General features: G+C 46.8%; 1 protein-coding gene across 3 annotated transcripts in view; it reads left to right on the top strand.

Moving 5' to 3' along the window:
* Positions 1-27545, top strand: part of LOC144824386 (rac GTPase-activating protein 1-like) — a 247063-nt gene that overhangs the window by 21288 nt on the left and 198230 nt on the right. For all 3 annotated transcript variants that reach the window (XM_078683497.1, XM_078683498.1, XM_078683496.1), the window contains exon 2: positions 23215-23282. In XM_078683497.1, coding sequence (XP_078539623.1) covers positions 23216-23282 — 67 coding nt within the window. In that variant the 5' untranslated portion in view covers position 23215. The remainder of the gene's footprint in view (positions 1-23214; positions 23283-27545) is intronic.

The following is a 27545-nucleotide window of genomic DNA, read 5'->3' as shown; positions in this document are numbered from 1 at the left end:
TCAGCGCTTCATTGTTCCTCCAAGATGGCCGCTCCCACGCTTCAGGTCGCCTCCACGAGTCTCAGCTTTGCAGGGACTGTGGATCGGGCTTTTAGAAAGCAGGCACGCTGGGTCTTGTTGATCTCTGTTGCTCGAGTTCCGGCCGGAACTGCAACAAAGCAAACGTCGAGGTGCTGGATGGTGCCTGTTTGCACAGGGTGGTCACTCCTTGACCACAAGGGAGATTCTTCAGTCTTCTACGTCGAGTAGAATGTCGAAGGGTCCAGATTTTCGTTTCATAAGTTTCAGTCAGGATAATCTGATGTGCATTAGCACTGCTCCCACCTATATTCCAAATCTGGGGGCTGGATTACCTGCTAGGTCCCTCCTATGGGTGGGACCCAGGAAGGGGGTGGTTACACCCCTTTCCTTTGTCCAGTTTGCCGCCAGGACTGGGGCAGGATGGCCCCAGAACCGGTTTGACTGGAATCTGCCCAGGGACACCTTGTGCGCCCCAGGCAGTGTCTAGTTTCTTTCAACCCTCCCTGCTACAATCCACTATATCCTGTCTGGGGTGGTGTGACACCTCCCTGTGACAGGAGATCCTTTGATCAAGCATCCTCTGTCGAGTTTCGGTCAGCAGCAGGAGGCCAGACTCGTGTCTGTGGCAGCAGCATCCATTTTCTGATGCTGGGGCTCTGGTGAGGATTAACCGTGTTTTAAGTAAAGTAACATGTCTTCTCCCTCTAGAAGGGTGGAATGCTACCCCCGTCGCCAGAACTGGTGAGGGGGTAGTATTCCAAAGTGTATGACACCAAACACGACATGTTTTGATAAAGCCAAACCAAAGTTAGCATTAACCGCGAGGATTATAATGCACTTAAGAGTATATGGTATGGCAGTATCACTGGAACAGCAGTAAGGAAATGGTTCCGAATACTGCAGACAGGCTCAGCTCATGCTAGAGCACCATCTCACATAAAACCAAGCACTCTGCCTCCAGGATTGTAAAGGCCTGCCATAGGAGTGACTTAAAGGTATATATGTGTCCAGATATAGGTTTAGATATAGGTATACTATATATAAGCAAGGGGTGATTACACCACCTTGCCCCAGATGTGTGAACAGCCAGTTGTGTCGATTTAAGTACCAGCCAGGGGTGGCAAACGATATGCTGCAGCCCCTGGTAGGCCTATGCCCTGGGCACCTATAGTGCACTGTACAGGGGCTGATAAGGTGTCCAGTACCAAATTGGTGATGTACCTATAGTACATGGAGTCCATTTAAAGAGAGAGCAGATAGCCTGGGGCCCTGATTAGCAGGATCCCAGGCCAACTAAGTCGAAAACCAGGTAAACACAAGGCAAAAAATCTGGGGTAACCATAGTCTGGTATCCACCTTCCTACAAGCAGGAAACCCGCAGGTGCATCAAAGATAACAAGAGGAGAAGCCCAAGGACTCGTAGCACCACAACCTGAGAACACCTCCAAAGACACCAGACAGGCACCAAGGCGGACCGACGGCCCTGGCGACAGCACCAAGGATAACTACACGAAAGCGGCAGCAAGTGAGAACAGAGTCTCATCCCACCACTTCCCCAGGTGAGCGTCAATCGGCGTCCCTGGAAACAGGCTCAAGGGAGAACCAAGAGTAAGCCGCAGCAAGCGCAAACTGAGTCTCATCCCAATGCGTCTCCAGGTGAGCGCCAATCAGCGTCCCCGGATACAGCCTCAATGGAGAACCAAGAGTAAGCGACAGCGAGCGCAGACCGAGTATCATCCCAAAGTTTCCCCAGGTGAGCGTCACCCGGCGTCCCTGGATACAGCCTCACGGGAGAGCCGAACACAAGCCACAGCAAACGCAAGAGAGGATCCACACACTACGTGTCACGCCGGCACTGGAACTCAACCTCAGCAAGGCGGAGGCACAGGGCTACCAAGTCCCTCCTGACATCCAGCACGTCACCACCACCTGTCATCCTGAATCACCACATGGCTGGCAACCGCCATCACGCCAGCCATCACCACAGGCGACAAACACCATTCCCAGAGTATCGATGGACTGGAGTCACACGCTGCTGCCACACCAGCTATGAGAAGAGACCAGAGGCTACTTGTGTGACCTGGCAGACCCCTGAACTGCAGTAGTGAGAGCAAACATCAGCCAAGACACCTTCACCCTAGAGGGTTGTGCGTGCGCCCAAGTAACGGATCCTAGGTGGTCCTGCAGCCGCCCCAGTCGGCACACAAGTGGCCCCAGCGTAGCCTTCCTGCAGTCCCGCAGCAACCCCGGCAACGGGTATCTCCAGGCGAGAGAGTGAAGAGACCTTGCCCCACCGACAGGTCATCGGTTGCAGCCAAAAGGGTCCACAGAGACAAGTGGCCAGGCAACACCTGCACGAACCATCACCATGAACTCCGTCCATGCTCATGACGCATCCCTTTGAAAGAACTGTTTTGAATTCACCACAGACCATCACCGACGTCAACCAAAAGGGAAGTCATGCAAGACATGCCATTCCAAGTGAACTGTCGCCATGCAGTGGACGCCTCCAAGCCAGTGGTCGTGTCCTGAACTGTTCAGGTGAAATTACGAGTACCAACCGGGAATGTCCTGCTGCAGGCAGAGTCATCCGCCCATGTCTGGCGTCTTCCAGCCACCTATCTCGGAAGACTGATGGACTCTGTGGTGTTTTAGTTAATTGTTTTGTCCCCACAGGGTGGACCATCATTTTGTTTGTTCTTTAATAAAGGTGGAAAGGAATGTAGGGTCCTGCGAGACACGTTCTAGTGTCTCACTAGGCACTGGTTTAATAACCACTCCCCCTATGGGAGTGGGCACACACACCCCACACCCATCCACCACCGGTGTCACGAGTGACGTGACCCGGCTAATAAAAAGGGCCAGGTGCACGTGCTTGTGGCCAGTTACTAGTATGCATCTCTTGGTGTTTGTGTCCATCATTTGCGTGATGTGGTCCTGAGGCCCAACACGACAGACGCTGGAGCCTTATAAGAAGGGTAGGGTTTTTTGGTTTGCATACTGTGCAGGTGGTATGGCTCACGGTGCATGAGTGCAATCGGTGAAAGGCCTGTGCCGCTATATTTTCCAATTTTCAGGGGGGGGGGATGGGGGGGGAGTTGAATGTAGCCCGAACTAGACCTGAGACATCGGGTATCAGAACGTTTTACATGAGCACCAGTTTCGTTAAAGATCAACACACTCATTTTTGTTGGGCACGGGGAGATTAAGTGATTTGCCCAGAATCACAGGATGTTGAGCGTCGCTGCCGAGACTCGAACCTGGTTCTCCAGCTTCGACGTCGAACGCCGTAAGGCTACACCTTCTCCCCTCGAGAGGTACACTGTCAGAAAAATGAAAGGTACTTTTTGTTTTGAAATATGCAAAAGTGTGAATTCATGTAATTATTGTTACCAGGCCCAGTTGAAACGCACAATTCCGTTGTATTGAAAGGCTGACTTTTCGGTCTTGATTCAGCTTTTCTTCCCTCGCTGGGAGTGCACATGGATATGTGCTAATTTCTGGCGTGTTTTAATTCCTGCCCTATAAACCGAGAGAGCGGAATGAGTTTGCAATAACAGTATTACTGTTTGAAATTCACTGGACGCGGATGGGTTGAACATGTTTTATTTATTGAAACGTCCACGTGAAACTTAGGTCACCTCCGCTGTGCCTGCTTAGGAGTGAATTCCCACCTGAACTTCAGAGTTTATTTATAAATATATAATACACAGTTGTATTGGCCTTGCCTTTAAAGGGCTGACATTTCTTTCTTGTATCAGTTTTTTTTCAACGCTAGAAGTTTAAGCTGAATCAAGAAAGAAAAGTCAGACCGTTGAAGGCAACTTTGATGCAACTGTGAATTATATAATAATAAATAAACCCTGAAGTTGAACCGGGAGTTCACTCGTAAACATGAGCAGCAGAGAAGAACTGAGGTCGATGAGGGCATTTCAATAAAAATAAAAACTGTTCCATCTCCACAGCTTCCATTGAGTTCAAAACAGAGCTACTTTTATTGCAAACTCACTCCTTTCTCTCCGTACTATAAAGTGTGGTGACAGCACAAATCCAAAGTCCTCCTTCTGAGTGTTTCTAGGGCACTCTATGGATCTTGCTCAAACCACAGGACTGAATTCTAAGATAAGTATGAGTATATGCTCCTTTTCTCAATTCAAGGCTAAATCCTTTTCTCTTAGTTGCAAACACCATTCAAATGTGAAGGATTCATTCCATTTTCATTAAGATTTTCCAAAGAATTCCTTTATTCTGTATGCGATGCAAGTCCCACGCATGGGACTTGCATCGCATGCGGAACTCTGTGATGGACACCGCTAACTCGGGAGATTTAAGTCCCAGGAAAATTGTATGTGGGAAACCATCTTTGTTGCCTTTGTACATCGACGAAAACTGAAGAAATTTAAGGAATATCTAAACGAAATTGAAATAGCCTTGAGAAAGCCCTGGTGTTACTCGCCACATAGGGCAAAACACGTGTTGGCTGTCTGTGTTTAATGTCGAATCAATAAAGGAATTCTTTGGAAAATCTTAATGAAAATGGAATGAATCCTTCACATTTGAATGGTGTTTGCAACTAAGAGAAAAGGATTTAGCTTTGAATTAATACACTTACAGAAAAGGAACATGTACTCATACTTATCCTAAAATTCGAAACTTTGAAGCTCGTAGGGTCCAGAGCTTTGAGTATGGTTCCCTCGCCTCTGTAAAAACTGTGATAAAAGATATAGGCCTGGAATCCTTGGACCTCTTGCTCTTGTTGAAACTTCAAACCACAGGACTGACTGTAGAAATTAGTCTTAAAGTCAGTCAAGTTGGATGCGGGGAGGTCTCTAGGAACAATGCACGGATTGCTCGGCCTTCAGTAGCTCACGACGATTTTCACTGATCAGAAGCAGCTCTCACTACAGAAAAGGTTGGAGACACCGACGAACCTGTGGCCATCGACTCCACTTGCAGCAACGATACTCTGTCTTTATTCCTTCTAAGTTCAGTAAAAACCAGCACCACTGAATGAAGAGACAGAATCAGTTATCACCACAAACTGACTTCATGTGCTGTGCAGTCACACACTACCAAAATCGCTCTCATCACCACATCTTCTCGCATTCACTCGGCCTGACTTTTTAAACAATCGCCACCTGGGATGCATAGTTTTGTCTTCCCACTTTGTAGAAAGTGTTATATTAGCTGATAGGTCATAATTGGCTTGGAAGCCCTGTTTGTGGCCATATGCTACATTTCTAGCTTCTATTCACGTGTGTCCAGAGAGATCTTTTTTTCTGCGGTCTTCGTGGAGTCAGTGGGCAAACCCTCCCCCCTTCACGGTGCACAACAGTCCCTCCTCTTTGTAAAACCTCCTGTTTTTGTCACCTTTGTTGTCCCATAAAAAGGGCTGTGACAGCTTCCCACTGGTGGAGGGGGGACTGGGTCAAGTTTCCAGGTCTAAACCAAGATGGAAAATGCAGATTGTAACCAAAGTGGTCCACGAAGTGGAAGATGTATGCATCTATATGACATGCCCTACCAAACATACAGTAACACCCCATACCATACCATGGTATACTATGATAGGCCATATCATAAATTACCCTGCATCACTGGAATTATGCAGCAGGAGAGGGACAAATTATGTGGCCGGGTTGAGTAAATTATGCGACAACGAGGTGCAGATTATGCAGCATAATACAACACACTTTTGTCATGTTCAATAGGCTAGTCCTGTCATGTATGCTCCTTTTACATACATTGTCCCATCCACACCACTGTTCTGAGGGGTGACCTTTTACCTAGCAGTTAGCCCTGTCTCTTCGTAAACAAGCTCTTAGCAGATTATCAAAATAACGCTGTACCTGACGTACATAAATATGTCCCCAGGCACGGCATAACTATTCTGTATAAGGGTCACCACTTTCTCTTTTTTTATCCTTGGCCAACAACCCCTGTGTATGATCCCATTTGTTTGGAAAAGCATTTGAGATTGTTTTCAAAACATTTGATTGTTTTAAAAACATAGAGGTTCTAGAAGGAACCCTGGAGTGACCCTTCTAGTAGTAAGACCCTTCTTCCCCCCTGCAAATTAGGGGAGAATTCCTTCCACACTGACACGGGGTGCTACAAGCTGAATCTTCGACACGCAGCGGTCTGACTTCCCTTGCTGGGTGTCATCCTTGGAGCAGAGACCGGGTCCTTCATTCTAAACCATAAGGTGAGGTGGCTGGTTTACCCCTAGGAGTTTCTTGGCTACATACACATATGCACATATACATGCTACACCGACATATCTAGGCTAGGTACATTTAGGCAAATTATGGGGCACTCATTATAGAAGTATGCAAGTACTACCGTCTTATCTGAACGGTATATGTTCATCTTCTTAGCACTATGATAGAAATGGATCTACTGTTTACTATATAAGTACTTGCGATTTTCTTTTGTTTGCTTCTGTCTCCTGATTGTCACAGCAAATATGTTTTACACAAGACTTGACACTGGACCAATAAATACTTATTGAAACGTCCTAACATCCATCCTGTGTATTTTCTGAGAATCAATAAGCACGAGTGACTGAGCAAAAAGTAATATACTGTTTCCACGATCCCTGACGTATCAGGGTTGTCCTGTTTAGTGCTTGCCAGAAACTTCATACACCACTGTAAGTTACAAGGGGGTGGTAGTGCCACTGTGGAGTTAGCTGGTTTAATGGCTGACGTATCCTGTGGGGATGTCTGGAAGCAGTTGGGACACCAAGCCCTCAGTCAAGCCCGAACTGCCAAGCCACGTCTTTCCTGGACCGCAATCAAGCATCCTAGGACCGGTTTCTGGCGATCAACCGTCTTCAGCCAGGATAGCTTGACTCCAGTGGTGTGGAGAACATGGGATTCACGTCTGAGCATACCCATCCCACTCGGGGTGACAAATGCAAAAACCACAATTGATGGACAGAATGCAGAACAATGTCATACATTCACCCCAGTACAGAGATCTGGGCCTAAATCCATCGTTTTTTTGCACTCCACACCACCCCAGTTCAGACATGGCTATATGCAAATCAGCCTTGATGCGTTTTCCCTGTGACAGACCACGTTCCTTAAGAATCGCCCTCTGTACAGCCGTCAAAACTTTCTCCACAGTGGAAAATCGCATTTCAGCCGAAGTGTACAAGTGTGACTTGTAAGCAATAGGTACTGTGTCTCCTTCATTAAAAGTTAGGCACGTGAAACCCACCGTCCCAGGAATGATTCTTATCACCAGGTTGGAGTGGTTGTCACAAGTCAGTAAAAATTTAGAAGCGAGCAGATCAGCCTGCAATGATTGCAGAATAGCTGAGTGCTCAGGCAGCCAGCATGATTTGGAAAAAGTTGGTTGTATCAAAGCATACAAGGACTTGATACGCTGGGCATATTCCGCAATGTATGTCCTCCCGAAATTTAAAAACCCCAGTAAAGACTGTAATTTTTTCAGAGTTGTCGGAACGCGCAGTTGTGCGCATTTCTCCCGGAAGTGAGGAGCCAAACCTCTACCTTCATTGTTGAGCTCAAAGCCCAGGAACAACACTGTATATTCTGCTATGTGCGATTTTGCAAAATTGAATTTGTAACCCATGTCAGCAAAGCTACAAATTAAGCGGTCAACGCGACACAGATGCTCCCAAAGTTCGTCGTCTGTTAGATAAATGTCATCCACATACGAGCATGCATCCGGGTCGACTCTCTCTAGAAGAGAGACTATGCGGGCAGTAAAAATCCGAGGACTATTTCTATTGCCCATAGGCAAACGTCGAAATTGTTTTTGCACACCGCCGCAAGTAAAGGAGGTCCATTGGGAACTTAGACCGTCCAAACGATCGGCATAAAAACCGTTGGAAATGTTAAGCGTGGTCCTAAAAAGCTTACGCACAAGACTATCCACCAAGGCAGAGCCGTGAGTATTCTGTACTGCACAGGTACGGCAATGCGAGTTTAAATGCCGGTAATCCAATACCAAACGATAAGAACCGTCAGGCTTGGTCACAGTAAAAAGAGGGTTATTCATCGGTGACACACATGTTTCAATCACTCCTTGATATTCCAATTGTTCAAGGATTGCCGCGACGGAAGTTTTGGCTTTACGTCGAATGGGATATTGAGGTTGAGGCTGCGGCTGAGACCTTAAAGGAATCTCGTGGTTTGGGGAAAATTTATCCCAACCACAATGTGTACGGTACAGAGCCGGCGCTAGAGCCTTAGCCCACTCTTCAGCAAAATTCAGCGCATGCTCCTTCGAGATTGTGTGCGAGAAACTAGGGAGGATCACCTCTTCCCCTTGCGGAGCTGCGAGAACAAAAGGTGGGGGCCATTCAGCCTCCGAAAGCAAAATGTCATATGTAGACGAAGGATTTTCCCAAAATACCCCTTTTATGGTACGTTGTATGTCCCCTTCGATTAACAGGACAATTTTATAAAGTCTATCAGGGGGAGCAACTCCAGTATCAGCTGTTTCTATTACAACATAACGGTCAGTCGCTGTCACCTTCAGTAGTGGATGCAGGGCCTCTCGCACTATGGTAATCTCCGCCGCGCTGTCCAGCAAGGTCAGAGCCCATGTCAGATTCCGAAGCCGCATTCTCACTATCTGTGGCATATCTGTGTGCTGTTAAAGCGGCGACTTTATTCTTTTGAAACTGGGGTCTTTTCGGTGTAGATCCGTCCTGCTTTCCTGCACTGTCTTTCGGGCGGGGCTGGTCACGTCCTTGCTGGCTACCCCGACACCTTCCGCCTCCTCCACCACCGGTCGCCGAGGCCGATGAGTTCTGAAAGGAACGATGAGAACGTTGATCAGAAACCTGAAATCGATCAGGTGATTTAATCTTCGCGCGAACGCGCAAGTCATAAACACGTTCTGGGGGCGCAGGCAACGGAGACGCAGGACGCAACTCCTGTTTCGGTTGCGGTTGCTGTTGTTTTCCCTCTTTTTGTTTTTTAGGCCAATTTTGTTTTTTGGACTTTGGCTGAATGTCCGTTTCAGACTTCTGCCCTTGGGGGTTGCATTTTTTCTTTAGTAGAAAATGGTTTGAGTCCCCTACTATTGCGACCCACGGTTTTATAAGCCGTCGCAATAATCCTCGCTAACTGTCGGGGTTTCTCTGCATCGGGAAGCGCTGCCAAAGCATTAGCCACCTGAAAGTTCACTGCATCCCCCTTAACATTACCAAGAATGAGATCGCAAACCACATCAAAGGTGCCACACAGGCGCATACCCAATTCAACAGCAGCCTCAGGTCCGTGCTCATCCTGAACACGCTTAAGGACCGTAGGCAGAACAGTCATAGACTGAGTGCCGTAACACCTCGCATAGACCGCCGCAAATGTTCTACCCCAGGTCTCACAGTCACCGATTTCAGGGGCTAAGTCTTTGGGCAAACTAATCGTCCCAATCCTGTGTTTCTCACCAGGATACGTGTTAGGAAATACAGCTTCCAGCTGGTCCAACTTCCCGGCAAGCCAGAAAGGAAAGTCATCCTTATCCTGGGGACGCCTGCCCATCACAGCATTGACCATCACGGGACTGAGGAAGATTACTGGTTATCTATTGTACCAAAGCTCGAATAATGCTAATGGAGATGACATGTAGTCTACGAAGTTCAACAACGGTACAATTGCCGTGTTGAGGATGAGGAGTAAATCCAGCCAAAACAGGCCAATTTGCACCTGGAATGGACAAAGGACCTAACCTCGGAGCGGTTAAAGAATGGGGGAGGGCGCCACCAAACCAAACGCGATGCTGCCAAATATCAATAGGTACTTCCTGTGCCCTGTACGGAGTATATTCATTCGGTACAGGAGAGGGAGTGTAAGTGTGGAACACACCTGAAGTCCGTCCACAGCCGGAAATGTCACCCACGAATAAAAGATTTCGTAAGGGTAAGTTGTTTACGCACTCACCACCATTATCACGGCCATGCCATCCACTGGGACATTGTAATTCTGCAAATGATTGCGCACCGCAATGCGACTATGCTGCGGTATGTCCACGGCAGCGGCCATGACGACACAGAAAGGTAAAAGAACAAAGTAAACTTTGTAGCACAACAGGGTAGTAATTCAAGGAAACCGTTTAGAAAGATTCAAGCTTGAAAAGACCTATTACACAAATAGGTAGGTTTTTTCCGACACCACCGTTTTCTGGAAACAACAGTGAATGGTTTAAGGATTGAATGATATACTACTCAAGTGTCATGATATAAGACCACCAACGTATGGGCGCCATGTAGCAGGGATTCCATTCTCCTACAGAACTGTGCATAGAGACTTAGAACCTCAGTGAATTAGGGTGTGCCAAAACTCACCTTAGTGCCCAAAATCCCCTTACCGAGCTAGCTACAGTGTCTCATTGGTCATTACAAACGCCCAATGTTTAGACAAACCAGAACATGAACTTAGAATACCTCCGGTCACGTGGAACACATGAACACTCTTTCGTTATACAATCATTTCAAACCAGAACGTGGAGTAAATGAGGACGCATGCACATTTGAAATGTTTATTTACTAATGCAGTGTTCTCAAATGCAGTATCTTAGATAATACAAGCAAATATATTATAAGAAGCAAAGTTATCAGCATAGTTACTAGTCCATAAAAGGCAAACGGTGACAACATGCTAAAATGTTGAAATGAATAGGGTTAAACAACACCTAATTCTCACCCTCCCTATCTAGTATATTATATTATATCTAAGAAGGTCTCTTTGGGTTTTAGCAGGGCGGCCCCATACCTCAAGATCCTAGTGGCAGAGGATCACATCATCTTCCACCAGCTCTCTGCATGCGAAGCACCATCAAGTGTTACGTGTGCTCTAAGCAAAGCAATATAAAATGTGCCTAAAGCCAGATTTTGCAAAAACAACAAGTGATGGACTGAATGTGGATCAATGTCACACACTCCCCCAGTCAAAAGATCTGGGCCCAAATCCATCGTTTTTTTGCACTCCACACCACCCTGGGTTAGACAATGGCGATATGCAAATCAGCTCTGACCCTGTTGCCCCATGGGAACAGTCCAGTCCGAACTACAAAAGCCATGTCCTTCCCAGAACGGAATCAAGCATCCGAGGACCGGACCGGTTTCGAGGTAACACCTCTCTTCAGCCCGGCTAGCTTGACTCCAAGTGGTGTGGAGTGCCTGGGACCCACGTCTGGGCATCCCCAGCGCACTTAGGGCGGCAATTGCAAAAACAACAAGTGATGGACTGAATGTGGATCAATGTCACACACTCCCCCAGTCAAAAGATCTGGGCCCAAATCCATCGTTTTTTTGCACTCCACACCACCCTGGGTTAGACAATGGCGATATGCAAATCAGCTCTGACCCTGTTGCCCCATGGGAACAGTCCAGTCCGAACTACAAAAGCCATGTCCTTCCCAGAACGGAATCAAGCATCCGAGGACCGGACCGGTTTCGAGGTAACACCTCTCTTCAGCCCGGCTAGCTTGACTCCAAGTGGTGTGGAGTGCCTGGGACCCACGTCTGGGCATCCCCAGCGCACTTAGGGCGGCAATTGCAAAAACAACAAGTGATGGACTGAATGTGGATCAATGTCACACACTCCCCCAGTCAAAAGATCTGGGCCCAAATCCATCGGGCAACAGGGTCAGAGCTGATTTGCATAAAGCCATTATCTGACCCAGGGTGGTGTGGAGTGCAAAAAAACGATGGATTTGGGCCCAGATCTTTTGACTGGGGGAGTGTGTGACATTGATCCACATTCAGTCCATCACTTGTTGTTTTTTGCAATTGCCGCCCTAAGTGCGCTGGGGATGCCCAGACGTGGGTCCCAGGCACTCCACACCACTTGGAGTCAAGCTAGCCGGGCTGAAGAGAGGTGTTACCTCGAAACCGGTCCGGTCCTCGGATGCTTGATTCCGGTCTGGGAAAGATATGGCTGTTGTAGTTCGGACTGGACTGTTCCCATGGGGCAACAGGGTCAGAGCTGATTTGCATAAAGCCATTATCTGACCCAGGGTGGTGTGGAGTGCAAAAAAACGATGGATTTGGGCCCAGATCTTTTGACTGGGGAATGTGTGTGACATTGATCCACATTCAGTCCATCACTTGTTGTTTTTTGCTAAAGCCAGATTTTGGCAGCAGCTGCATTTGTTATGTCTAGGAAGGTGCGAAGATCAGACCTCACAACAACACTGTGTCGAGTTATCCTTGAAGGCTTCAGCACTCACTGTACAGACATAGTTTACCAAGCAAAGCTGATATCAGAGTAATAACATATTATTCTCGTGTAAATCACAACGCTCTTCTAGGCTGAAAGCTAAAACAACAATTATGTATCGTGTGCAGAAGCAGCAAAAGGTAAAATGGCGTTTAAACATTTAATAAGCTCATGCTAACTTAGCATGGTATATAGGTAAGCAGTAACTATATGACAACATCAATCGTGGAAGATACTGTTTTTTTAGGTCGAGCCTGCGTAAGTGAGCTGCGCATGCTCTCGCTTGCGAAAATATTGTTTCCAATAAAGGACTATGTTCCCACCTGCTGCTTACCACAGGTTGACTCCAGAGCCTCTCTTCCTTTCTGCTTCCTAAGTGGTACGTGCAGCCTATACGTCTCTTCCGTTCCTATCTGGGGTGCTCGGACCAAGCACAGTTGAATTCCACCTGATTAGTGCTGGTCCAGTGCTATACAGATTCTATTTCTTCTACCCCCGCCCATTCCAGTGCTGTGCTTCACAGAAATATATATTGGATGGATATATATTTTGTTTTCAGATCGTCATGTTTTGTGCAACACTTGTTTTTAGGTCGCAACTATCGGCAGCGCACATGCACTGCTCGCTCTGCGAGTCTGCTGTAGTAGAGTATGGGAGAGAAGCCACACCCACTCTCCTTGTTGGTCCCTCCTTAGTACGGCCTTGTCTTCATTTGTAACCTAGGGTAATCAATGAAGAGTGAGGGTTTTGAGGGGCGAGTCCCATCCCCAGATATGTAATCACGAAAACAAATTGGACTGGCCCACTGTGTGGAAGTAGTGGAATATTAGTTGATATTCCAAGTCACTTGTAAATTGAGCTTTGTCAGCTGGGCACAATAGATTTTGTTTATAAACCCCTCACACACCAACCTGGTTGGTGTCATGCTTCATCATCTGGGTCCAACCAGGCAGCCAAACTGCCTCATCAGCCAGGCTATCTTGAATCCAGTGGCAAAGTGAGCAAGGGACTCACGTCTGCGCATACCCTGCCAACTTAGAGCAAACAAGGCGATACAAAAGGGGATGATGGACTGAGCGTTTGAAAATGTTTTATTCATAGAAACGACCACGTGAAACTTAGGTCATCTCCGCTGTGCCTGCTTAAGAGTGAATTCCCACCTTAACTTTAGAGCTTATTTATAAATATATAATTCACAGTTGAATTGGCGTTTCCTTTAAAGGGCTGACATTTCTTCCTTGTTTTAGTTTTTTTCAACTCTAGAAGTTTACGCTGAATCAAGAAAGAAAAGTCAGACCGTTGAAGGCAACTTTGATGCAACTGTGAATTATATAATAAATAATCCCTGAAGTTGAACCGGGAGTTCACTCGTAAACATGCGCAGCAGAGAAGAACTGAGGTCGATGTGGGCATTTCAATAAAAATAAAAACTGTTCCATCTCGCCAGCTTCCATTGAGTTCAAAACACAACTACTTTTATTGCAAACTCACTCCTTTCTCTCCGTACTAAAAAGTGTGGTGACAGCACAAATCCAAAGTCCTCCTGAGTGTTTCTAGGGCACTCTATGGATCTTGCTCAAACCACAGGACTGAATTCTAGGATAAGTATGAGTACATGTTCCTTTTCTGTAGGTGTATTGATTCAAGGCTAAATCCTTTTCTCTTAGTTGCAAACACCATTCAAATGTGAAGGATTCATTCCATTTGCATTAAGATTTTCCAAAGAATTCCTTTATTCCGTATGCGATGCAAGTCCCACGCATGGGACTTGCATCGCATACGGAACTCTGTGAAGGACACCGCTAACTCCGGAAATTTAACTCCCAGGAAAATTGTATGTGGGAATCCATCTTTGTTGCCTTTGTACATCGACGAAAACTGTAGAAGTTTAAGGAATGTCTAAACACAATTGAATTAGCCTTGAGAAAGCCCTGGCGTTACTCGCCACATAGGGCGAAACACGTGTCTGCTGTCTGCCTTTAATGTCGAATCAATAAAGGAATTCTTTGGAAAATCTTAATGAAAATGGAATGAATCCTTCACATTTGAATGGTGTTTGCAAATAAGAGAAAAGGATTTAGCCTTGAATCAATACACCTACAGAAAAGGAACATATACTCATACTTATCCTAAAATTCGAAACTTTGAAGCTCATAGGGTCCAGAGCTTTGAGTATGGTTCCCTCGCCTGTATAAAAACTGCGAAAAAAGATATAGGCCTGGAATCCTTGGACCTCTTGCTCTTGTTAAAACTTCAAATCACAGGACTGACTCTGTAGAAATTAGTCTTAAAGTCAGTGAAGTTGGATGCGGGGAGGTCTCTAGGAACAATGCACGGATTGCTCGGCCTTCAGTAGCTCACGACGATTTTCACTGATCAAAAGCAGCTCTCACTACAGAAAAGGTTGGAGACCCTGACCAACCTGTGGCCATCGACCCTAGTTGCAGCAACGATACTCAGTCTTTATTCCTTCTCTGTTCAGTAAAAACCAGCACCACTGAATAAAGAGACCGAATCAGTTATCACCACAAACTGACTTCATGTGCTGTGCAGTCACACACTACCAAAGTCGCTCATTGCCACATCTTCTGCCATTCACTCGGCCTGACTTTTTAAACAATCGCCACCTGGAATGCATAGTTTTGTCTTCCTACTTTGTAGAAAGTGTTATTGCTGATAGGTCATGATTGGCTTGGAAGCCCTGTTTGTGGCCATATGCTACATTTCTAGCTTCTATTCACGTGTGTCCAGACAGATATTTTTTCTGCGTTCTTCGTGGAGTCAGTGGGCAAACCCTCCCCCTTCACGGTGCACAACCCTCCGTCCTCTTTGTAAAGCCTCCTGTTTTTGTCACTTTTGTTGTCCCATAAAAAGGGCTGTGACAGCTGCCCACTGGTGGAGGGAGGACGGGGTCCAGTTACCAGGTCTAAACCAGGATGGACAATACAGATTGTAACAAAAGTGGTCCACTAAGTGGACGATGTATCCATCTATATGACGTGCCCTACCATACATACAGTAACCGCCCATACCATACCATAGTATACTATGATAGGCCATATCATAAATTACCATGGATCACTGGAATTACGCAGCAGGAGAGGCCAAATTATGTGGCAGGGTTGAGTAAATTATGCGACCACAAGGTGCAGCATAATGCAACACACTTTTGTCATGTTCATTAGGCTAGTCCGGTCATGTATGCCCCTTTTACATAATTTGTCCCATCCACACCACAATAACGGTTCTGAGAGTGACCTTTTACCTAGCAGTTAGCCCTGTCTCTTCGTGAATAGGCTCTTAGTATATTATCAGAATAACACTGTACCTGACGTACATAAACATGGCCCCATGCACGGCATAACTATTCTGTATAAGGGTCACCATTTTTTCATCCTTGGCCAACAGCCAGCTGTGCATGATCGCATTTGTTTGGAAAAACATTTATGATTGTTTTCAAAACATATCGATTCTAGAAGAAACCCTGGAGTGACCACTCTAGTATATAAGTCCCCTATTCATGCTGAATCTTTGACACGCAGCGGTCTGACATCACTTTCGGGGTATCATCCTCGGAGCAGAGACGGGGTCCTTCATTCTCTACCATCAGGTGAGGGGGTTTGTTCTTCCCTAGGGGATTCTTGGATATATATATATATATATATATATATATATATATATATATACACACACACACATGCTACACCTACAATTCTAGGCTAGGTACATTTAGGGAAATTTTTATCTAAACTGTATACGTTTATCTTCTTAGCACTATGGTACAAATGTATTGACTGTTTACCATATTAGTACTTGCGATTTCTTTCGTATGCTTCTGTCTCCTGATTGTCGCAGCAAATATGTTTTACACAAGACTGACGCTGGACCAATAATTACTCATTGAAACTTCCTAATCGCCATCCTGTGTATTTTCTGAGAGAAAGTGAACATTAGTGACTAAGCAAAAAGTACTGTACTGTGTTCCATGATTCCTCAGGAATCAGGGTTGTCCTGTTCAGTGGTTGCCAGAGACCACCCACACCACTGTAGACTACAGGGGGTGGTAGTGCCACTGCGGAGCTTGCTGGTCTAATGGCTGACATATCCTGTGGGGGTGTCCAGAGTCGGTTTGGACACCAAGCCCTCAGTTTAGGTCCTACAAAACGTGCAGGCTCTGGGGATTCCTAGGAACTACAAGACGCTTTATACTTCATTATTTTATCATTTTAAAACCAGGTAATACTGTCTGCACATTGGTTGCACCTCATCAGTACCACTATAATATCCAGAATAGCAATAAGCATCAAAGTTACCAGCTTTGCAAAGAGCCTTCCACTTCGCAGCAACACGTGTCCCTGCATTTTCTGTAAATTTTAAAGCATTTGAGTAGAAATATTTTTTGGGTTGAAACTGCAGGTTATGCAGCAGAAGTGGGATTATGCGGCAAATCTATAATTATGTGAAAATTGCAGTGGCTGCACAATTGCAAAATTCCAGTGGTCCTGACCATTCCATAGTATAATATACAATGACGGGCCATGCCATATACAATGATAGGCCCCATCATACATTCAAACAACAGACTACACTATACCACACCATACTGCACAATGACCAGACCATACCATAGCATACTATACAATGACAGGCTATACCATACCAAACCATATTCTACAATGGCTTGTCATACCTATGCAGTATCATGCCATACCATACAACATAGCATGCCATTCAGTGACAGGTCATATCATACCATGTCATAGAAAGACAGACCATAACATACTATACAGTGACAGACCATACCATTCTATACTGTACAAGATATCTACAAAAAACATTGCCAAAGCCCATAGATCTCTCCTAGGTGAGACTCAGTGGCTTTGTCAATGCTTGTTTTGTCTGTGATAAGCTACTAATATGTGGAGCATAGCGGGTTCTCCTTTGGTTTGTGTGGCTCGGGGTGTGTCCATGTGCTGTGTGTGGGGCCTGGCTTTGTTCATAGCCAGTATTGAGGAATCCTGGCAGGGGGTCGTTCTCAGCTGTTTATCCCAGAGGTGGGACCCTTTGGAGAGGCTTCCGCCTGTTGGACTATTTGCTGTGTTTTAACCATTGAATCCCAGCTCGGGGCATTTGCTTCCTTGCAGTGAGGCCCACAATGCACCGGCTAAGCTCCTCAGACTGTGAGAGAGAGAGCGAGAGAGAGAGAGGGAGAGAGAGAGGGCTGGCAGGGAGAGTGGAATGAAGGGCGCATAAAAAGAAGAAAAACTGACCAGGACGAGGCCACTATGCATGAAAAGATGCATGCCAGGATGAAAGGACTGATGGGAGCTGAAAACAATACTTGAATGTGTGAATGAAAGAATGGCTCAAATGATGAAAGGCTGGATCAATGATTGGATGGACAAATGGAAGTCGTGATGGATGGGTGGATTGATAAAAGGAGGGTGAAATGATGGATTGGTGAAAGAATGGCTGGATGCCTGAGAGGATGGGTGAGTGACAAGAAGTGGGAGTAGAAGAACAGAACAGAATTGATGGAAGAGTGTAATGATGAAAGAATAGATGGACCAAATGGTAAATGAAGGATAGAATGGTAAAAGGATGGTTGGATTGAAATATGAAAAGATGGATTGAAATCTTAAAGGATGGGGAGATAGATAGAGGGGTGGAAGGTGGGAAGAAGGGGGCTCATCTCGGCTAGGCACGGCTTATTTGCTTCACTCGCCTGATTGCATTCAAGGTAAGGAAACAAGAGGGGGTGTTTTCATTTTCAGGCTACTCCCTTGCAGGCCCAAGCTCCTAATACACAAGCAATGTGAAAACACGCCTGGCTAGGTTAGCTGCAAAGTTACAAAATCACAAGTATAGGGGTGCATACATTCCAGGTTGAAATAATAAACAAACTGGCCGTCCCTCCTGCTTGCCTTTGCCGTCCCTCCTGCTTGCCTTTGCCGTCCCTCCTGCTTGCCTTTGCCGTCCCTCCTGCTTGCCTTTGCCGTCCCTCCTGCTTGCCTTTGCCGTCCCTCCTGCTTGCCTTTGCCGTCTCCCCTGCTTGCCTTTGCCGTCTCCCCTGCATGCCTTTGCCGTCTCCCCTGCATGCCTTTGCCGTCTCCCCTGCGTGCCTTTGCCGTCTCCCCTGCGTGCCTTACCCATGCCGTCTCCCCTGGCTTACCCATGCCGTCTCCCCTGGCTTACCCATGCCGTCTCCCCTGGCTTACCCATGCCGTCTCCCCTGGCTTACCCATGCCGTCTCCCCTGGCTTACCCATGCCGTCTCCCCTGGCTTACCCATGCCGTCTCCCCTGGCTTACCCATGCCGTCTCCCCTGGCTTACCCATGCCGTCTCCCCTCGCTTACCCTTGCCGTCTCCCCTGGCTTACCCATGCCGTCTCCCCTGGCTTACCCATGCCGTCTCCCCTGGCTTACCCATGCCGTCTCCCCTGGCTTACCCATGCCGTCTCCCCTGGCTTACCCATGCCGTCTCCCCTGGCTTACCCATGCCGTCTCCCCTCGCTTACCCATGCCGTCTCCCCTGGCTTACCCATGCCGTCTCCTGGCTTACCCATGCCGTCTCCCCTCGCTTACCCTTGCCGTCTCCCCTCGCTTACCCTTGCCGTCTCCCCTCGCTTACCCATGCCGTCTCCCCTGGCTTACCCATGCCGTCTCCCCTGGCTTACCCATGCCGTCTCCCCTCGCTTACCCATGCCGTCTCCCCTCGCTTACCCTTGCCGTCTCCCCTCGCTTACCCATGCCGTCTCCCCTGGCTTACCCATGCCGTCTCCCCTCGCTTACCCATGCCGTCTCCCCTCGCTTACCCATGCCGTCTCCCCTGGCTTACCCATGCCGTCTCCCCTGGCTTACCCATGCCGTCTCCCCTGGCTTACCCATGCCGTCTCCCCTCGCTTACCCATGCCGTCTCCCCTGGCTTACCCATGCCGTCTCCCCTGGCTTACCCTTGCCGTCTCCCCTCGCTTACCCTTGCCGTCTCCCCTCGCTTACCCTTGCCGTCTCCCCTCGCTTACCTCTGCTGTCAAGAGAGGAGAGATTTGATGCAGAGGAGGTTGTTGCGTGTGCTTTTAATATTGCTTCTGAATGTACAGCCATTCCAAAGGAGGAATGGGTTAATGCACAAAAGAAAGACAATGTATTAGAGAAGGTGAAGAATTTTGTTCGAAAGGGTGGACTTGTGTGAGTGTGGAGGGCAGATGTTACTTCAAAACTGTAGAGGAGTGATCAGTCAGGGGTGACTATGTACTGATGCACGGTGAACGCTTCTTTAACCCTTATACTAACAGAGATGTTTTGGTGGCCGAGATGTGTGAGGAGGCCATGCAATGAGTGTGCGGGGTGTAGAGAGAGTGAACATGGGTGGAGACCACCAGCAGCAAATACAGGATCCTGGGAGCCTTGATAGAAGTTAAGTTCTGATTTTATTGGACCCTCAAATTGTTTGTTAAAATAATGTGGACGAGCCACTATATGTGTGTAAATACTGTAGTCCCTGTTTGTGGCCTGAATGTGGACCCATTGGGTACTTTTAAAAGACCCCTCACACACCAACCTGGTTGGTGTCATGCTTCGTCATAGGGGTCCCAACCAGGCGGCCGGATGCCACCCGGTTGTGCTACGACGCCTGGTTACGGCAGAGCTGGTGTGGGTGCAGAAATGTGATATATTACAGTTAAAAATACCTCTAGGAATCCTTACCTATTTGTTTAATGTTGGCAGCCCAGGGTATAGTTAAAAATATGTGTGGTGCAACTACTAAAGGAGTAATTTACCTAAGAGTTGACTTATGTGTGGGTCTACATGTTTCAACCCCTCTGTGTGATTAACAGGGCATTCTTCAGGACCAGAACTGTGCAAAAGTGAGTGGCGAAAGGTGAGTGAAGCCACGTGGAAAAACAGTGTGATACCTACACACTCTAAGGTGTGTGGTTCTGAAAAAATGTCGGCGTACTCACAGACATATGGAATTAGCAAAAAATCATTGCCGGGACTACAGGGGGACCACAGATAGGTTTTTCCACAGAGGAATCATCACAACCAAATTGGATACAGGATGAGCCTCTTCCCCATGCCCCCATTTCTGCCATATCTCTAATCGCAATGATTTTTTGCTAATTCAATATGTCTGGGAGTACGCCGACATTTACATGTTTACCTTCTCAGGAATGGCTCCCAGGATTGGGAGCACCTTGCCCCCAGAAACGAGACTTAATCCGGCCGCAGCTTTTTTCAGAAAATAAGTGATTATCTTGTCCAAATTCACCTAAACTTTTATATACACTCTTGAAGACAAGTGTGATTCTCTAACAGTTACCAGTACAGTATTCACATGATTCATTGTATTTATATGTATATGTCAATCACCTATATTTGCCCCGTAAAGCGCTCTCATAGCCACAAGGGTCTTGTTCGCGCTATACAAAACCATCAAAATAAAAAAATATTTAAAATATCCAAAGCTTGTCCTTTGGCTCCACCTAGAGGAATGTTTGCTCACCTCATTTTATTCGCTGTATTACTTCTCTCTTATTGAGAGCTAGCTGCAGTGATTAGATCTCAGTAGTACTCTTAATCAACTCATGCAACCTTTACCTCGAAGATGTGTTTAAAACTGTAAACAACTGTTCTTTGTTTAGTTTTTTCACTTCTCTAGGCTGTTTTAATGTTTTAACTATAAAGAAGGGGGACCCCCAAAATGATATAGGCAGAAAGACGGGGAAAATAATGAACATCCAAGAACGAGGGAGCACCTGCCAGAAAGATAGAAATAAGGCCCTAGGAGAGGATCCTAAAATATATACATGGACATAGGAGCAGCCAGGAGCAAAGTCAATACTTGAAATTTAAGAATACAAATAGTATTATATTTTCAAAAACATTTCTTTATTCAAATATAAACATGATAGCTATCAGATTGCTTCATGATTATTTTACATAAAAACAACAATTTCATATATCTCATATGGTCAAGTCCCACACACATGTCAATCGAGCCGGCATTCATTTCACACTCAGACGCAACTTAAACAACACACTCATATATGAAGTCAATGGTACATTAGCGCCACATGATGATAAGATGACAATCAATCATCAAAGGGGGAAGAGATATAGATGGAATCAGTATGGCTGCCCCAGAGTAAAAACTGCCGACGCGTTTCGGTGTAGAGTCCCAGCCGGGGCTACACCTTCATCAGGGCGTAGAAGTATAACGTGGAGGGGGACACAGTATCCGAGGTATCAATCCTACAGGAGGTTAAGGCCAGGTAGAAGAAATGTTTTGAACCCCATAGGGGTAGGGTTCGCCGCACGTCTGATATTTGATATGAGGAAGATAAGCTTCCAGACGTGTTCCGAAGGTACTCCAGCCGGAATTGATCAATATCGTTCGTCAAATGGACCACCGGTGTCTGTTGTCGCCGGTACGGCGAGGGGTCACCCTTGATTTATTTGATAGAAGTCCCGAACAGCTCACAAGCCATGATGCAAGACTCTGTATGAATATAGAAAGCCACGATGATAGATCCGGTCGGGTTTCAAACATCGAACCTCGCTGGATGAAAATGCTCGATTTTTGAAAATATAATACTATTTGTATTCTTAAAATTGAAGTATTGACTTTGCTTCCATGTATATATTTTAGGATCCTCTCCTAGGGCCTTATTTCTATCTTTCTGGCAGGTGCTCCCTCGTTCTTGGCTGCTTTAATGTTTTAGTCAGGACTAAAAATGCATGCCAGGATTGTTGGGTTTGCCAATGCTTGTTTTAAAGTGTGGAAGAGTTGTTCCTGGTACTTGTGTGTGTGTGTGTGTATGCATATATGTATGTATATATGTGTATATATGTGTGTGTATATATATATATATGTGTGTGTGTGTGTGTGTGTGTGTGTATATATATATATATATATATATATATATATATATATATATATATATAGTATGTATGTGTATATATATGCAAGTAAGTATATGTATATATGTATGTATATATATGTGTGTGTGTGTATATATATATAATATATTACGTACATACACTCACACTGAGATCACCACTTCCCTTTGCTGTCCTCGTTGGTCATGGCAAACAGAACCCTGCTCTCATCTGGACGTTTCACCTCCCACGAGCGCGTGTGAACATCCACAGCCTGTGGGGTTCTGTGGGTGACCCGCCCCCTCCTTATCATCCCACAACTGTGAGCCGCCCAGACTCTAGGCCTAGCAGCCACGACTGATGGCGTGGGGAGCCCTCAAAGTCCATTATGTCCACATTCAACTATAAGCAGGGCTTTAAGTGGGCCGGGTCTCACCGGTGATGAGCACCCCCACTTTATTTTAAGGGGGCCTCGTAACGGGTCTCTATCGGGCTCTGTTTTGTGCCCTGGCACAGGCGGTTCGTTTTCTTTTTCCGGACTGCAGTGACAGCAGGCACATCTGTGTGCGCGTGGTGAGCGTTGTAGGGGGAAGGGAAATCCTTTAAAGAGTCATTTTCACTCTGGATTTCCCTTCTTTTTGAAACTCAGGAGCAACAACAATGTCCTGGTCTCACCAGGGCTTTAAGTGGTAGCTTTTTCAATATTATATACAAGCCATAGTTGCTGCTTAGTTATCGTATGCAACTAATAACCATTGACAAAGCCGATAGTCCTGACTTGTAGGTATAATGTGACTTGTTGTGTCATATATCTGGACGCAATGACAGGAACAGCAAAATACAAGTCGGGCGGCACACTGTGCTAAACACGTGATTTTTAGCTGGTGTGTTTTTAAGCCACACCCTTAATTACATTGTAATTACATTGACCACGCCCCTTTGAGAGATCCCCACAGTTTTTTCATCCCACTTAAAGCCCTGACTAGAAGTGAACAGACTGCTTTCATTTTAAGTTTACGTGTAAACATTCGAAAAGGAAAATGGGTGCGCCCTGTGTATACTGTGGTGATGGCCCCGCAGACCTCGACTGATGGTCCCTTCTCTCTTTCCAGGATGGGGGAGCGGCGGACCCGCCTCATCGACATGCTCCAGATATTTCTGGACATCAACGTGGAAGGAGGTAAGCCTGGGGCTACTGGGACGGTGAGAGAAGCGCCTAGTGAGGAGATCCGGGGCTTGTGTACACTAGGAGCTATAGTTTTCACATATATATACAATATACTATACCTTTTATAGGATGACCTTGCAGGCTGTGGTATGTCAGGTGGGTGCCCCTCGCTGTCATCTGTGTTTGCATATCAGACATCTGCGTCATAACCGTCTTCTCCTAGAATGCACCTTGCTGTGAAAGAAGGTAGGTTTGAGGGGGCTGAGGACTGGAGTGTGTCTGAATCGCACCATATCATAACACGGCTTGCCAAGATTGTGAATTATTTTATTTATTTCTATGACAAACTACCAGTTACTGATACCTTGATTCTGCTCACCAGGCCTGGTTTGGAGACAGCAGTGCATGTAAGAGAGTCCAGTCTGTCCTCTCTAGTAAGGTTCACTAGTCACACCTGCAAGTGGTACATTTCATGCCCCCTCTAGCTTCCACAGTAACTCTTTCCAGGGTGCTGTTGGACTTGGCCCTTTTTGCAGTGTCATCCCTGAACTTTTTGCCTTCCTCCTATATTTTTTCTGACCTGTTGTTGGCTGTTTTATGACTCTGGGCACTTTACCACTGCTGATCAATGCTAAAGTGCATATGCTCTCCCTATTGCAAATTGATGTATGAATTCGTAATTCCATGATAGGCTGGCTTGGGTTACCTGTCAGACCCCAGTACCGTGCACCAGGAGTGCCCAGGGCTGGTAATCCAAATGCTGCTGGTGGGCTTGCAGCACTGGTTGTGCCACCCACAGAAGCAGCTTGTAAAAGTGTGTCTAAGGTCTGCCATTGCAGAGACTGTGTGCAGTCTGGTACTGTCATGCTGTCTGGGCAAGTGCAATCACTTGCCAGTCCCTAAACCGTCCCTTTTCTTCATATCAGACACCCCTATGGTAAGCCCAAGGGCAGGGTGCATTGTAAGTATAAGGTAGGACAAGCCCTGATGTGTGGCATGTCCTAATGGTGAATTACAGCCATTTTAGTTTTTCACTATTGTAAGGCTACCTGTTTTCCGTAGGCCAGAATGGGCAGTTAGATTATTACATTTTATAATCCTAACTGATTCGGGGAACAAGGTAGAAATTCGAGTTTAGTATGCCTTATCTCTGAATGATAAAATACATCTTTTAGTGAAGTTGGTTTTAACATTCTGTGTTTTGAAAATACAACTTTTAGAAAGTGGGTGTTGTCTTGTCTAACTACCCAAGCTTGCCTCTGCTAGGTTGTGTATTCCTTGTCTGGAGTTTGAGTGACAGGGCTGGGGGATTCCAGGAGACCGAATGAGTCAGCCCAGTGGGGAATAGAGAGATCTGCATCTAGATGGGTGGGAGGAGTTGCACCTGGGACCTGAATAGGACTGCCCGCCCCCCCACAGTGCTGGCTCCACCCCTGTGGTGGGTCTGATGTATCTGCCCTGCACTGTCAAAGAAGAGAAGGAATCATGTCAACAAAGTCCTCCAGGGCTGTGCTTTCCTTCACAATGCTGGCTCCACCTCCTGTGTGGCGTCTGATGTTTCTGCTCTGCACTGTGATAGGAAAGAAGGAGTCATGTAAACAGAGTGCTACAGAAATGGTTTGGACTGGGCAAAAGCCCCTCTGCCCTCAGAGCACAAAGGAATTTGGGGTTAGAATATTGGAACACTGATCCCAAGAAATTGGATCACTTTTGGACTATAAGAAGAAACCTCTGCTGAGGAGAGGAACCTGAAGGAACTGAGGAGAGACTATTCCTAAACTGAAGTGCTGCAAAGGGGATTGCCCTGCAGTGGTTGCCTGACTGCCAAAGAGAGGAGAAAGAACTTTGTGTGCTTTACTTTCAACTTGTGAAGGATCTCCAAGGGCTTGGAAAAGAGCTTGCCTCCTTCTGAAGTCTCAGGGACAACAAACTTCACCCCCAGCTCCCCAGAGTCCTTTTGGAAGTGCCTGCTGCTGTTTCGGGCCTTCTGATGGACTGCATGTCGCAAGGAACTGGAAGGCCGACCAAACGAAGCCGAAACGTGTCGCTGCTGCCTGCTGTCACACTTCTGAACAAGGGTGTCGCCGCTGGAGTTGTCGCACTGCACCACATCGAGAGAAGAGTCTCGCAATGAGGAAGTAGTGAGTCGCCGTCGCCTGCAGTCGCACTTCGGAACAAGGGTGTCGCTGGCTGGAACTATCACATTGCACCGCATCGAGGAAAGCACCTTGCATCTCAGGAGAAGTGTGCCGCCGTCAGAGCTGCTGTTGTCGCATTTCTGAACAAGGATGTCACCGCTGTAGTTGTCGCATCGTGCAGAAGCTTCACGCAAACTGGGAGAGTGTTGCAGCTGAAGCTGTTGCCGTCACACTTTTGAACAAGGGTGTTGCCGCTGTTGTCCATGCATCGAAATGAGAACTTCTCGTAACCCCGGAGAAGTGTGCCGCATCTGGAAGATCTTCACGTCTTTTGTTCTTTGAACCTGAACTTTGCCGCATTTCCATCCCTGCGACATTGCTTGTCGTGGAAGTGCAACTTATCATAAGATACATTGACGCAAAGTGTTGCATCATAAGAACTGAACTCAACTAAGCTAAAACTACCATCTTAAAGTAAGTTTTGTGTTTTTTGTAGTTTATGATAATTCTATATTTTTTATATAAAACCTTGTGGGGTGTCCATCTGTAGTCACTGGGTTACTGTATGTGTTCACAAATGCTTTAGACACTGCCTCCGAGATAAGCTTGTCTGCTCGTGCCAAGCTACCGAGGGGGTGAGCAGGGGTTATTTTAGGAGTGTACCCCCTTACCCTGACTAGAGGCAAGGGTCCCTATTTGTCACAAGTACCTACCAGTGCCAACTAGAGACCCCCAAATCTAACCGGTGCGTAATCTTCAGTCTCTTCAACACAGTCTGTCAGAACCCCTCTGAAATGCCGCGGGGCACGCAGGGGCCACTGGGCCCCACCGTGGAGGTTGAAGCTTTTACTCCTGAGGTCCCAGGGGCCTGCCTTACCATGGATCCTACTCAACTGAGCCAAGTACCCCTTCTGCACATCTCTCTCAGCGACTGGAGCCAGTGAGCATGCAATGTCGCCCACGGCGTCTCCGGCAGTCCATCACCGTGAGTCGGAGGCACTTCCCTAGCAGAGGGGGTCCAAACCACGAATCATACCCTTGGTCTCTCCTTCGGGTGGTGACCCAAGATCTTTGGCAACTTTGGTACCGGATGCCCCTCTTGGCACTCTAGGATGCTGTGATCCATAGTTATGCAATACTGAACATGGGTAATGACCAAATCTGAGTACAGCTGAATCCTCACACCTCACACAGGGAGTCCTCACGGTTTGGCTCCCCGCTGGACCGCTCTCCCCTCCTCCTCACAGTTGACACTGGTCTTGGTGAGTAGGCTGGTGATAATGACCAGGCTCCGGGGCAGGTGGTGAGGCCTGGGCCCCCAGTCTTGGTCACAGGCAGAAGTCCAGCACAGCTTCCCCTCCTTACACAGCCCATCTGGCTATTTGCCAGATGGCACATTTTGGGGGGGGGGGCTCCACCTCCCCTTCTTAAAGTCCTTTTTCAAACACTGAACATGATTTAAGGTTGGAGTCTTTGAAGTTTTATGGTAGGGTTCTGTTTCTTTTGAAGTGGGCGCTTCTCCCGTTAATCTTTGCTTCAAGAAGGACCTCTTTCATGATGTGTCCACAGCATCATTCATGGGAGTGACCAGAGATCACCCCTGTATGTCAGCCACTGTGGTCTGTGCATCAAGAGGTTCATCCCAGGCTCCCAGCCTTACCCTTAATGATTCCCTTATAAACCCCAATCTCCCTTCCTGAGATGTGTCCAGGCCCCTTCCTTGAGATCGATCATGGAATCAAAGAGTTGTCTTTTGAGATGTAAAGGGGGGAGTCTTTTACTTCCCTCCATTGTGTCCACTCCCAGCTCACAGGAACGCAGCAATACACAAATCTGTCTTGAGGATTCCTCTCCCCCTCATGTACTCACCAGGCAGGTCTGGACTTTTCCAAAATGGAACCCAGAGTCCTCTGTGCAAGATACCAGTAGAGGCACATTCACAGCAGACTTTGGATTCTGCACTGTTCACTCTATGCATTGTACCCCTAAATCTCGACAGGCGTTCACCACACACTTCAAAGTCTGCATGAAGAATTGTGTCCAGAGCAACACCATTAACCGTTTAACTCCATACCTGCAGGGAGCAGCATTATATCTGGGTGGCATTTGTATCCCCCATAACTCATCGATGGGCTGG

Source organism: Lissotriton helveticus, chromosome 3_1 (genome assembly GCF_964261635.1).
Source record: "Lissotriton helveticus chromosome 3_1, aLisHel1.1, whole genome shotgun sequence".
NCBI classification, from domain to species: domain Eukaryota; kingdom Metazoa; phylum Chordata; class Amphibia; order Caudata; family Salamandridae; genus Lissotriton; species Lissotriton helveticus.
The sequence above is the reverse complement of the archived record's forward strand: the minus strand, read 5'-3'. Positions and strand labels throughout refer to the sequence as shown.